Below are 14,048 nucleotides of genomic sequence, written 5' to 3'. Positions count from 1 at the left end.
AACAATTGAACGTTTTGAAAAAATAATACAAGTCCGGTAGTTCGTGGCCTTAGTCTCACATAATATTTAAAATGTCTGAAATGGCTCAGTGGTTAGAGCACCTGGCATAAGCTATAACCTTATATATCTAGGGTTTTTATGTTACGGGTTCGATACCACCAAAATTTCCGACAATATTTTTTTTTCTTTTTCTTTTTTTGTTAACTATATTAAAAACTGACTATAGTTAGAAATTTTGCTTTTGCAAAGTTTTATTATAATATATTTGAATAGATTTAATTGGGGGAAAAAATTCAAAATTGTATTTCACTACTAAACCGAATGGGCATTTGCGCCATCTTATTCCCCCATCTTCTTTATTTAAAAATTAAATTTGTTGTTATGACAAAGTAGTCATAACAACAAATTTAATTTTTAAATAAATTTGTGGAAAGACAGATATATTTAAGATAGGAAATTCAGTATTATACAACTAATTATTTTTCAACAGATATAATTACTAAATTTGCAAAGATATAATTTAGTTAAGTAGTTAAATTATTTACCGTCTTTTTCCAATTTATTTGAGTTTTCTTTGACTCATTCAAATGTCAAATGTTAAACAAATGACAGACATTCTGCGGGACATGCTGTTGTTTATTTGGTAAATAGTTTTTTTACAAAGTGTAAAAAGGTGTAAATCGAGTAATCCCTGGCATGTCCACTTAATAGATGTTCTTTTGCATTGTGTGTAAATTGTTTACGTATCAGCCTTTGATATCCGGCCTGGTCCGATAGAGGCTTAATCAATTATGTAATTTAATTGTATTTTCTACTTTTTGAGGTAAATTTTGGGTTAGTCCACGGCAGTGTACAGCTGTGTTGAGCTTTAGCAATTAAATGGGCTAGCTTTGAAAGTCACGTGTTTTGTCATAAAAAGGTTTATTCCTAAAATGGTCAATTTTCGAACATTTGATATCTCCGTAATTTTAATACTAAATTTTGATTGGTCAATAACCTGCAATCCAAAGGCGTAGGGTCGTCGCTGGAAATCTGACCTCCTTCGGTCACTTCCATGCGACGCTTCTTCAAATAAACTTGTATAAATTATTTTAAAGTATATTAATTAGTTCCTTCTACTTTGGATTACAGCTACGACAGATAGGTCACTGATCTACGTCAGTAGAGCTGAAAGAGCAGACATAGTCACACCAAGTGAGTGTCATTCAAGAACTATTTTCCTCATTATAAGTGTAGTACACGTTAGTCAAATAGAAGTGAAAAACAGACGTGTCAATATGATAGTACATCCATACATGTATATAGATGGAACACTTTTTGAAAAGGGGGTCCCTTATTTTGGAACTTAATATTTAATAATTATTTAAAATAGCATTTAAGACATGTATGTGATACAACTTCTTCAAGTTTTGAGAAATTTATCAGAGAAAATAAATATCTAGAACGTTCTTCTTGATTGACACCACCTTAAATTTTGGAGGAAGAAATAGTCGACCGTTCTAAATTCTTAAATCGGTCACTTTGTACCTCTTCTTAATAAGAAGAGCGAGTGCCCTCAACAACCACCCCCTCCTTATCATACAGACTACCGACGAACTCTCCGTGCTACATAGATAAACTCAATTATACGGTTTCATAAGTTTGACCAAACAGCAATTTAAAATTCCTTTCACGGCAGGTGATCATGTAAAGTCCGAAGGGTCTTCGTCCAGGTAAGGTTTTTGGTACACGAACTTCACTGTCCAAAACTTATACAAGGGGTATATAAATGCTTACTCTTTGTGTTGTTTTATTCTGTTATTACAATATAACAGTAAGAATAAAATTGCAATAATAAAGTGTGTAATCAAAGTTATAAGAGGATTTTGAACTAGGGATTTTTCTTTTATCAATACAAATATAACTTTTTTAAAAAAAAAACTCTTTGGGTTGCAGAATGACGAAGACGGTTTGCGTGGTCGGGGCTGGAGTTTCCGGTTTAGCAGCGACGAAGCACTGCTTGGAAGAAGGTCTGGAACCAATCTGCTTCGAAAAAGACGACGATGTTGGGGGACTCTGGAACTACCACGATGTACCCAAGGATGGTTACCCAAGCCTGTACAACTCGTGTAGCATCAACACCAGTAAGGAGATGACGTGCTACAGTGACTTTCCAATCCCTAAAGAGTTTCCCAACTTCATGGCGCACAAACATTTTAAAAGTTATCTGAAACTTTACGCCGAGAACTTTGGGTTGCTGAAATACATAAAGTTCAAACATGAAGTGGTGCTCATTGAGAAAGCAGACGACTTTGAGGACAGTGGCGATTGGGTGGTTACGACCAAAAACTTGGCCTCGGGGAAAGTGGAAAAGAGAAAGGTGAACTGTGTTATGGTTTGCAATGGACATCTCCATGAACCGAACATTCCCAATTTCAAAGGACTCGACAAATTCAAGGGGAGAGTCTTACACACTCACGATTACAAGGACTTCCACGGGTACGAGGGGAAAAGAGTTTTGATTATTGGTGTAGGAAACTCCGCCTCAGATGTTGCATGTGAACTGAGCAGACATGCTGAGCACGTAAGTCTATGGAGTTCAATAACGTTATCTAATATCATAATGTATGCATGTAGATGTATACTCTACGCACTGAAAACAAGAATTAAATAAAATGAATTTAAACTAAAAATTGATAATATTATATATTTTTCAAACTGATTACCACAATTTTTGTATTGAATGAACCCCTAAATCGATTTAATGAAAGAAACCATAAGAGGCAATGAGTAATGTTATCTTTGAATTACAGGTCTACATCAGCACACGAACTGGTACCTGGGTGATACAGCGAGCCGCGGACCAGGGCCGTCCATTCGACCACGTCGCAATCACTCGTTTCCGGCAGGGGATTCCTTGGCCGTATCTTCGCCCGTTCATGTACCACGGCGTCAACAACCGGTACAGTCATTCCAAGTACAGCCTCTCACCCAACACAAGATTCAACGGAGGGGCAGTTACCATCAGTGATGACTTGCCAAACCGGATCCTTTTAGGTAGAATAAATATGATAACAGACGTGGAGAGATTCACAGAAAATGGCGCTGTATTTGTTGACGGCACGGAACTTGACAACATCGACGTGGTGATTTTGGGTACCGGGTTCAAATACAGTTTCCCTTTCATCCAAAAAGATGCCATAAAAGTGGAAAACGCATTTCCTTTTCTTTATGATCTGGTATGGCCGGCTGATATGGAACCAGCGACCCTTGCCATAATTGGCCTTGTACAACCTTTTGGTGGCCTCCCTCCAATTCTTGAGATGCAGTCGAGATGGGCAGCTCGTGTGTTCTCTGGAAACTGCAAGCTGCCAAGTGCTTCACAAAGATTACAAGTGGTGGAAAAGACTAATGCAAATCTAAAATCAAAAGGCCTCAATTCTCCAAAATACACTCTGGTCGTATTCTTCATCCAGTATATCGACAAAATGGCCAAGTACATTGGATGCAAGCCCAATTTGTGGAAATTCTTTTTCACAGATAATGCCCTCTGGAGGAAGCTGTTTTTTGGACCATGCACTCCGCCGCAGTGGCGCATTGAAGGGCCTGGAAAATGGCAAGGAGCCAAATATGCAATCGAACACGTGGAAGAAAAAACGTGGTATCCACTAAAAACACGCGAGGCAGGTAAACACGGAAAAGAAGGCATATATGACGGATATATTTCTCTTCTCAAAAGATTTCTACTACTTGTTGTAGTCTTCATTCTCGTAAAATATTTGTTCACAAATGGGTATACCACATTTCCCGTGAAGTCTTGAAGGTCCGGAGTTTATCATTATCTTATTTTCATTTTCTGTTGTTTGGAGACATTGACCTCGCATATTGTATTCACCAATAAATACATTGTATTGAGTAGAATTTTTTCTTTTCTTCTTTGATTGGAAGTATTTGAAACAAAACCATCTTTTGAAGAAAAAAAAATGGTTCGCATTCTACATGTCGTCTTGAAACCCGATTCAGATTATCCTTTAAAAAATGAGAAATGTTAAACTACCGTCCTTTACAACAATTTAGATTATTGACAATCAAAATTTGTACATGACATCCTTTTTCCCGAAATGTTCTCGTAAGGATTTTCCCGGCAACGTCCAGTCTAGAAAGGTTTGGGACGATTACCGACAATAAAATTAGCACCACCAATAAGGACCACTGTAAAACTCGATTGACACTCGGCTGTACTATAACCCGATCAACACTCGGGTGGTAGCCCTCAATTTGGTAAAAGTAACCGAGTAAAGTCCAATCAGCGTTTCAACATTTATTAAGGATCTGACAGTAATTTTGATACAGATCGGTGATATCGGGACGGCTGTCCGATTCCGACTCATGTACAAAAGAATTTCGGCAGTATATAAAACAAAAAGTATGTAACCTGTGTAAAACGATAAATGAATAATAGCTCAGACCATGACACCTGAGTTAATCCCTAAGTAAATTACCTAGCCAGTTAATTCCCTTTGAAGTATATAATGCCTGTAAATGCCTTTAGCAAAATAAAGATGGCAGGTGAATAAATTCAATTATCTGAAACTCTGAGACATTTGACGTTTTTACTATCATGAATTCAGATAAACGAGTAAATGAGATTAACCAACATTTGAACCTAACAAAAGCTTTTTCCGAACAATAGCTATATTCAAACCCTGAGAAAATATTTTGATTAAAATCGCGCTAAAATTTAGAAGAAAAACAAAATAAACGGAAGTAAAATCTTTGACACGATAACCTGTCCTTTACAAATATTTAGATTATTGAGAATTAAAATTTGTACATGACACTACAATATTTACCAAAACCTTTTTTCTTTTGATACAAAAAAAAATTAATTTAATTTTAAAAAAAATTACCCCCCCCCCCTAAAGTTTGAGCGTGAACAGCAAATCGGGGGAAAAGTGAACATGTGTGGCAAACATACATGTATTTTTTTTTTTAAAGGTGGCTCTGTGCTTTAAACAAATATGGACAACTATATAATCCTTATTTGAAACCTAGCTGCAGTGGTATTTGGTTCTTGTATTTGCAAACGTTTCTTCATGTACTGTATGTGTTCACGTATGACAAAACTGATTCAAACATTTTTTGAGATATTTTTAAATTGAACAGTTTAAAAAACCCCCCGAACAAATCCGGTATAATCAAGATTATTTTGATCTTTAAATAGTAAAAATAATAAACTTTATTCGTTTCTTTCTTCTTATTCTACACAGAAGAATATGTATCGTTGGTAATTTGAATATTTTATATTGCGATAAACCTCTTGCGTTTATTTTGAACTTTTCCCGTACCTTAACAAACCATACAACAAAATCATTATCTTTGGGTATTTTTTTTATTCATATTTAAAAAAAATGTTGAAATAATTCTTATATCAACACTTAAAATGTTTAGTACTGTTGGCTATTTAGTGACACATTAAACCCCCCTAGATTTTTTAACTATGATATTTATCATGGACAATATTAATGCAAAAATTAACGATACAAAACAAATCCTTTTTTTATCCTTTTTTATCCATAAATCATATGAAGTCTATGTTATGACATTAATTTTAAGGGTATAAAAACTGTGTATGCATACCGCCAGCTGCGTTAAAACATAAAACCGTACGTGTATTATAATATCTTTTTTCTTTTATTAAAATGCATGAACATGTGAGGAGATCAGCTGGCTAAATCAGTTTATAGGCCTTACACAAGTGAGAAACCGCCTTAAAACATTTCAGAATAGCTGTATATTCCATAGACAAATTGGTGGACCTGTTTATGTTTTGTCATGTCTTCATTTCACCGGATGAATGTTTAGGTAGAGTCCGTTTTTACTGCGCAGAATCAGCATACTTTCCGGTTCTGCCGGTCGATTTGGATCCAACGTAAACCGGAACTTCCGTATTAGCATGGGGATGACGACTTTCATCTGTGTAACGGCAAACAGCTGACCAATGCAGTTTCTGCAAATTAGATTGTCAAATAACTTGTTTAGTGAATATTTTTACTCAAGAGTTTGAAACTCATGATACATTTTTATATCCAAGTCTTTAGATATTCCTTATATTGAAAATAAAGTTAACTTTAGCTTGACTTCGACCGAGACATCATAAGAAACGTAACCAAATTCAAAATTTGAAGAAAAGGAAGTTTAATTCTAGACTTATCAACGTTGACTTTTTGTAGCGCATTGTTATAATATTTTCTTGTGAATTTCATATTATCTACCTTGGTCCTATCGAAAATGGCATGTATGCTGACTGGTACGTGACGCTGTCTCTGGAGAATCTGGAGGGGTCATATTCCTAGAGACAACAAAAAGTTTGCCATTTTATGATCTACAACCAACCCTTAAAAATATTGTTTCCGAGTGATCGGTAGAAAGTAAATTTTATGAAAAGTACGTCATATGACCATACAACATAGACCTCTTTGGTAGCAATCTAATAAAACTTAGATGTTATATAGATCCACTTGCTTACCCGGTACTTGCTCTGTAATTAGATTGCTATAGCAGCTTTGAAAATTATTTACAAGCAAGAGAGACGCTGCAGGCACGTAGCAACAAAATCCCCACTTTTACTGAAACCCGTCTTTTTTTCTAATGCATGTACTTATACATAGAAATATAAATTGTTTAGGAACTGACCTCCAGTAGTTTTTTTTTTCGTTTTGTTAATGCGAAAAAGTATCGGGAAAGTTTAAATTTTACATACCGACCAATTTCAAAGACATAAAGTATTCATCCCCCCTCAACCCCAACCCCCCCCCCCCCCCATGCATACGAAATATTCAAGTGAGTACCTCTGGTTCCGACCATACTTCCGGGTTTCTGTGTAAAGCAAACAATGAGACTGCCATTCGAACACCTGCAAACGTGTTGAAATTTTGTTTTATTGTTCTATCAGTTTTACATTTGATCAGAATGTTAAAATTCAAAGCAAAACCCTCTACAATTTTGACTAAAAATGGAATTTTCTATATTCTTTACAATTAGTTGGTATTTTGATAAATTTTTTTGTAGAATTTTCACAGATGTAATCAATACAGCAGAATTCGTAGTAATATCCTGAGAATAGATTGTACCGTAAAGAGCAAAATTGGGAGAGCCATAATAAAAAACGGAGAACAGTGAACCCTTCTAAAAATTAAAGAACTCAGCATTGACTCAGCCTTGGTCGTACCTTTAGGGATGACTCTGCCGTCGGGTAGAGTGATGTCGTTCTCCGCACATCGAGACACGTTGGGGACCGGCGGGTACAGCCTCATGCTCTCCTTCACGCACATAAACGTGTACTCAATTTTATTAAGATCTTCCCTGTTCAAAAGATAAGCAGCATGTATAAGTGATAATCTCTTCAAGAACCCCCCCCCCCCCCTCCCCCCCCAAAAAAACCCAAAAACCAAAATACGTATTTACAATCTTACAACGAGTCTATAAAATGCATATCTATTAGCAAGTGTCTGTATTTCTGTACATATACACATATTAATCATTTGCAATCCAAAAATGAAATATTTTTCCTAGTTGTATCGTTAGAAGTATTATTTTGGTTGGCTGTTAGTAGAACAACTAAACTCATTACTGTCAGGACCACGTCCAATCATCCCCATACCACGTGATATCCTGCCTGTCCCCCCAGGACTGTTGGATCTCCTCCCTACACCTGTCTTGGTGGTCCGGGTGCCGGGCCAGGTTGTACAGACACCAGGAGATGGCGCTGGCCGTGGAGTCGTGACCCTCAAACATGAAGGTGTCCACCTCGTCCCTGATCTCCGTGTCCGTCAGTCCGTTACCCTCGCTGTCCTACAGAGAGCCCGGGGGTCATAAATGTAAAATCTCTGAGGTTATACATCAGCTGTATACAATTCTTTATTAGTCAAAACTGCAGCATTACTTAATACATACCGGTATACCGACCTTTATTGTTTTTAAAAACTAAAATGTGTGATAGTATATTGAAACACATGTATTGGTTACTCTTCAAAGTGCAGAACTATTATAAATGTAACAAAAGGCCCAGGGGCCACATTGCTAACCTTAGCAACAATAGCCATAACTCTGGTGAAATCAGCGTTACAACATCAAAATCTAAATACTAGGATCTTGAGAACTAAGTACAGTAGATCGATATATTGCACAAAAAGTTAAAAAAATTGCCGCTTTTTATTCACATATATTTATAGTAAATACCAAGCCCCTTTTGTTGATTTAGTATTTCTGAGAAGATTTTCCTACATTCCTATTTAAAAATAACTTTTTTTCACTACCTGAGGATGCTTACACACAAGTTTCAGCTTTTCTAGTCTAATTGTTTAAGATAAGAAAATTTTTAGAAATGCCAATAAATTTTCAATTATTTAAGAAATAAGGTATCATTTTTTGGATGTCTATCGGGATATAGATACGGGTTGGTCACGTGATCAAATCCCATAAAGCCCGAAGGGCTTTATGGAAGATTTGATCACGTACCAACCCGTATCTATATCCCGATAGACATCCAAAAATGATACCTTATTTCTTATATTTACATTTGTTGCAAATTATGACTTTCTCTTTTGTGGTGACCTAGAAAGCCGCTTCGATTAAAATGACGTAACAAAAAATAGTGCAACAATGTTGCAAGCATTTGATTATTGTGATAAATGAATATGACACTACTTTTGAGGAGACAACACTTTTTTATCATTAAAAAGGGAAACAGAAAAGAAAATTCACTTGTACAATTGAAAATCTGATTGAAGCTTGGCGGAATAGTACCACCTGTGTTGAAGTCGCAGAGCGGTTAGAAATTTAAAAACAAGCGATTGCAAGTTGAGTTAGAGGCTTAGGCATTTTCAGGGGGAAATCTATCGCAGAATCAGATTCAAGAGCATAATGATTTCCTCCGACATTATAGTGGAAAGGGATTTTAACTTCGATGATCTTTTTACGGAACAAATCGGAGAAAACACAAGGAGTTAAATTTGACCGTGATCCGTGAATGTACTACACAAGAAAGGTCTGTAATATTGCGTTTGCAATTTTGACCGAGGCTTGTAATAAAATCAGAAATGAATTTTAACTGAATTAACTCCTTTGACAAATTACGATTGTAATTTTCAAGAACGTCTCGTTACGATGTCGAACCATAAACATTCTGTTTACATGCCTAACGTGTTATCTAACATGAATCATTTATCCCCACAATTAATGTTATATTTTTTATGAGAATGAATGAATAAAACTTCGTATAACAAAATACAAATACGTTTATTTTTTATGCCTAAATTGTGTTTTCATTACGATATCTAATAGGTGTTTCAGCACAAGTCGATTAGTTTGTGTACATAGAAAAAGTAGTGACCTATATTATTCATGCGCTACTTTAATTTGACCTCTTGACCCATAATGATGTTATGCAGAAATAACAGCGGATTGCTCAAACAGTGTTATATAAGAGAAAACATTTGCAAGTGTAAATATTCTAAATTATCTCTCCTTTAAAGAGGGTGTGACCCTTCATTTGAACAAACTTGAATCCCCTTCACCTAGTGATGCTTTGTACCAAGTATGGTTGAAATTGGCCTACTGGTTCTTGAGAAGAAAATGAAAATGTGAAAAGTTTACGACAACGACAATGACGCCAACGACGACAGACAACGGACAAACAGAAAAGCTTTCACATTTCACTAGAGCGATAATACGCCAACATATACTCTAATTGTGTTCTGTACCTTATTTGATGATTAGTGGCAATACCAGTACAATCGCCAATAAGTTTGTCATTTTAAATTGTCAATAAAGGTATTCCAATCCAATTTAATCGAGATGTTGGAAATCAATTAAGATTGATCAGTCAGAGAGACATAAATGAAGCCTTAACTTCATCATAACTTCTTTTTAAGGGGAAACCGATAAAAACTTCCATATTTAATCCGGAAATCATACACTGTTACAGTGTCGACATCACAACTATACTTGTATATTCAAGTAAACTAATGTTCCTAGAATATGCCTTACCTTCCCTGACAGTAGAATGTCCAGAAAATCCACCGGGCGAGACCCCGGTCTCTCCGAGGCTATCAGCTGACGTCGATCACGAATGATTTTCTCGGAATGTGAGTGGATGACGTCACAAGTCTTTCTGAACTCAGCACTATTTGCAAAGAGAATTCAGAAACCAATGTATCTTTATTTAAAAATGAGATTTTTATCATATGATGATTAAATTCTTTTCTCCTCTTGGTCCATAACTCAAGAAACCATAATAAGAAAGAAAAAAAAATCTTTTTTTGGCAGCTCGCTTACGTCTTGATTTGCCTCAACCTTTACACAACAATCCATTACAAATTTACATGTGTATATAAGAAGTACCCATCATTACCCGTTTTGTGACATGTCATAGATGAACTGGAAATGATGGAGTGGGTTAGTGATTCTCTTCACGATCTGTTCTGACACGTCATACACCCCCTGGATGTACGGATGTCGGACCCTGAAATCACATCACAATGACAAGTTTAAATAGAGTAACTCTTACACGGGATATCATTTTACTTACATATACCTGATTTTTTTATGCGATTTTCTAATTTTGTTTTTAAAGCGGTCATTTTAATATTGCAAGGTATAGCGTTTGCAGATATTATGTCGGTTAGTGTTTGTCACACAATGATACAAGACATTCAAAGTCGTACAAAATGACTTTGCAAATTAATGAAAATACCGTTTACTATATACATGTACCATCTAGCAAAACCACTTAGACGAACGGTATTTTTACACTTGGAAAAAGTTATACGAGTTATTTTTTTTTGGGGGGGGGGGTCAAATATTTCGTGCAAGAGAGAAAAGAGAGAGAGAGAGAGAGAGAGAGAGAGAGAGAGAGAGAGAGAGAGAGAGAGAGGAGAGGGAGAGAGAGAGAGAGAGAGACGTACGTCTCGGTTTGACACTGACTGCTGTACCCAAACAAACACTTCATCATGCTGTCCAGGGTCAACAGACTGATGTGATGGAACGTCTCCACGGGCTCATCCCCTTCTTTGGACCATTTATCCTAAAGTAAATTTTGCGATTTTTACTTTATTATATATATCATTATCATGTTTTCATTCTCATTGATAATTGCAAACTCAAATCAATTTGAATTTTACGCACTACAATATGTATCAATGCAATGATATAGATCTTTTGCATTATCAACGAATCTGTTTTTTTTTTAAACAACTACATTTAAATCGTAATAAATTAAAATTTAAAAAACCCAGTTTAAAGTCGTTTAGATAAAATAAAAATCCGATTGTTTGTAAATGAACAAAAATATTGAACATTGTATCCCATGAAATTAAAATTAACATTTTCGTTAACATAAAATGTATCAATTTTAAAAAGCATATAAACAAATTAGCCGCGTACCAGTAACTCGAGTCCCGACTCGTAGAATATTTTGACATAGTTTCGGAGGACCCCTTGGTGAAAAGCAGGTGTCATCATGCGTCTGTTCCGGTCCCACTTCTTCCCCGAGCTCAGCAACAGTCCATCACCTGTACAGGTGAAAGGAAAGGCAGAAATTACGGTACACCTTATGACAAAAAAAAATGAAAAAGTATGAATGCACAAAATTTTTATTGCCGAGATAAAAATTGATATATTTGCTAACCTATCCATGGTCGCATTAAGGAATAAGAAAATTCGTCCTTTGGATCTAGAAAATAAAAGATAGAATAAATTAAGGGTGCGATTTGTATAATTATTCTAAACTTACACATAAAATACTAGTAGCTTTAAGATATTAATATTTATAATTTTATTTGGATTGTCTTTTGAAGTGCTAAAAATAAGAGAAAATCGATGATAAATGAATCGATCAGTAAAGATAATAGCGTCCAGACCTGACCCCGAGAGAACCGAGCGGACGGTGGCGGGGTGTACCGTCATCAGGAAGGCGTCCGTGGGTCCCATCCAGACGGGAAACGCCCCGTGATACCTGACAGCGTAGTCCGCTACCCTCAGCATCCCCTTGAAGTCGCCCGTCAACTTCAAGAGGATTGTAGTGTTAAAATTAACGTTTTGAATTTTTATATCAGTTATAAATATTTGTCGTCATTAAAATATTGATTCATGTATGTACAAATGTTAGACATTGACAGCGTGCATGTCTACGTGTCAAAAGTTGAATCAATAACTGCTCATTAAATATATAGACCAGTCAATATGTGCAAAATGGTTTGCCAGATCAATTTGTTATAACTGTAATACTACAATAATTTTGGTTATTGTCATGATTAAACTTTGATTATTAGCTTTAAATATTTTAAGCTAAAAAAATAAATAAACTGTATATATGTCAAATAAGCGAAAATTTTGCAAATTGGGTATAAAAATGAATATCTAAAAAATTCAATTCAGTAGGTAACAACAAAAGCCCCTGCGGATTCGAACTCGGGATGTACGGATCACAAGCCCGACACTTTATCCACTAGGCTATCAGTAAGTTATGTGTTATCGTCGATAAAATCCTTTTAATAAAACGAAATGTCGTTTCGATCTGAGGTAAGCTATTTTGTGACGATGTGTTATTCCACCTTAAAAGTGCATCATCACACATTAAATCCATATATAAATAGGAAAACAACGAAGTGATACTGAACGTACCTTTTGCATGTTACCATAGAGCCAGTGGGGCGTGGGGCCCGGGAAGTCTTTAAATGAAGCCTTCAAGTCATGTATCTTCTTGAGAGTGGACAGAATTTTCAGGAGGAGGATGCCTATGAGAACTAAAGGCACTGCCTGTAACAGTGTCCATGTTAGCGCCGCCATGATGAATCATAGAGGGACTATTTGGGATATTTCTGTGAGCAGACGACACATTATATTGGTCAGCAGAAATGGACGTTCTTAATTTGTTATCAAAGATATAACTAAATGTTGTTTGTTTCTTATCTATGTGGGACGCTAGTATATAAGCACTTATCATATAAATCATCAGCTGTTTCAAGCCTAATGCCAGTCTGCATTTCCTGGTTAAAAACCTGAAGAGTTTATTAACCTCTAAGAATTTTTTTCTTTTAGAGTCCATTCATTGTTTTGTTCACAAATTATTTTAAGTAAACATTTTTGGTCCACTTGAGTGGGACTGTGCACAATCATTATCTCCGTAAGATTGAGCCTTACAACTATGTACAATGTATGGTTATACCGGTATAAATGTAGTGTATTCATGTATTGGAGGGAGGTTAAACATAAATACAACATAGGGATCATCTCAATGTATGTAAACTAGAGCTTGTAGATTATATTTATTACAGATAGATACAAGAAAAGGGATCATCTCAAAATATGTAAACCACAACCCGTATTCTTTATCACCTCTTGCTGGTTTTTTCTCTCAAAGTATCAAAATGAGTGCTTAAATATTCATTAATAAATAAATTATAGTTTAAAAAGATTTAACATCTTTCAACTTATTTCCTCGCCAACATTTACTTCGTACGCGATATACAGCAGATAACTAATCATTTTTCAGTGTCATTAAAATCATACTGAGTATACTTCCCAAATAATGATCAAAGTTTATTTTCTTATAACTTTTTTAAAAACCGTTTTATCATTAAAAAAAAATGTTAATATAGTATGTCAAGTTTAGGGTTCATAAATCGAATGAATTAAGCGAATGTCAAGTTTAGGGATAATTGTTAAATGAAGATATCTTGGATATAATCCCTTTTATCGATTTCAACTGTATTTATTTCACAGGTATGTGTATTTTTATTAAAAATCATCAAAAAGTGATGGAAGCAATAACTTGGGACAGACTTTAAGCAGGAATCCTGAAACACATAACATTTTCATTAAGAATCACATATATATTCTTTAAGAAAATGTTTTTAATCTTTTTTTAAATTTATTTACGTGTAAAAAATATGATTTAAAACCATGTGCAATAGAGAGAGAGAGAGAGAGAGAGAGAGAGAGAGAGAGGAAGTAAGTAAAATAGTCAGACCTATCTGTAGTTCTCTCTCTCTCATTCTTCTTCTTCT

General features: G+C 35.4%; 2 protein-coding genes across 2 annotated transcripts; one reads left to right on the top strand and one right to left on the bottom strand.

The window, feature by feature from the left end:
- Positions 1-1,490: 1,490 nt before the first annotated feature.
- On the top strand, positions 1,491-3,889 carry LOC105330091 (flavin-containing monooxygenase 5). Its single transcript, XM_011431667.4, has 3 exons — positions 1,491-1,712; positions 1,936-2,563; positions 2,793-3,889. Exons 2-3 carry the CDS (start codon positions 1,937-1,939, stop codon positions 3,798-3,800), a joined length of 1,635 nt encoding a protein of 544 aa, XP_011429969.2. The 5' UTR covers positions 1,491-1,712; position 1,936; the 3' UTR covers positions 3,801-3,889.
- A 1,930-nt stretch (positions 3,890-5,819) lies between these two features.
- LOC105330102 (cytochrome P450 4F12) lies at positions 5,820-12,921 on the bottom strand. Its single transcript, XM_034469928.2, has 12 exons — positions 12,664-12,921; positions 11,901-12,045; positions 11,669-11,713; positions 11,425-11,552; positions 10,947-11,065; positions 10,394-10,504; positions 10,030-10,165; positions 7,643-7,833; positions 7,211-7,344; positions 6,831-6,895; positions 6,255-6,331; positions 5,820-5,989 (listed from the first exon to the last, which is right to left on the bottom strand). The coding sequence occupies exons 1-12, from the start codon at positions 12,826-12,828 to the stop codon at positions 5,821-5,823; spliced, it is 1,485 nt and encodes a 494-aa protein (XP_034325819.2). The 5' UTR covers positions 12,829-12,921; the 3' UTR covers position 5,820.
- Positions 12,922-14,048: the final 1,127 nt, after the last annotated feature.

Source organism: Magallana gigas, chromosome 6 (genome assembly GCF_963853765.1).
Source record: "Magallana gigas chromosome 6, xbMagGiga1.1, whole genome shotgun sequence".
Taxonomy (NCBI): Eukaryota; Metazoa; Mollusca; class Bivalvia; order Ostreida; family Ostreidae; genus Magallana; species Magallana gigas.
This window is presented reverse-complemented; position numbering and strand designations above follow the sequence as displayed.

Excerpts from the sequence above, each read along its gene's own strand:
- LOC105330091 (XM_011431667.4), top strand. The coding sequence starts at position 1,937 with ATGACGAAGACGGTTTGCGTGGTCGGGGCTGGAGTTTCCGGTTTAGCA. Across the intron at positions 2,564-2,792 it reads TGAGCAGACATGCTGAGCAC|GTCTACATCAGCACACGAAC; the intron begins GTAAGTCTATGG and ends TTTGAATTACAG.
- LOC105330102 (XM_034469928.2), bottom strand. The coding sequence starts at position 12,828 with ATGGCGGCGCTAACATGGACACTGTTACAGGCAGTGCCTTTAGTTCTC. Across the intron at positions 10,505-10,946 it reads AGTCAGTGTCAAACCGAGAC|GGTCCGACATCCGTACATCC; the intron begins GTACGTCTCTCT and ends ATGTGATTTCAG. Across the intron at positions 7,345-7,642 it reads GACAGGCAGGATATCACGTG|GGAAGATCTTAATAAAATTG; the intron begins GTATGGGGATGA and ends TCTTTTGAACAG.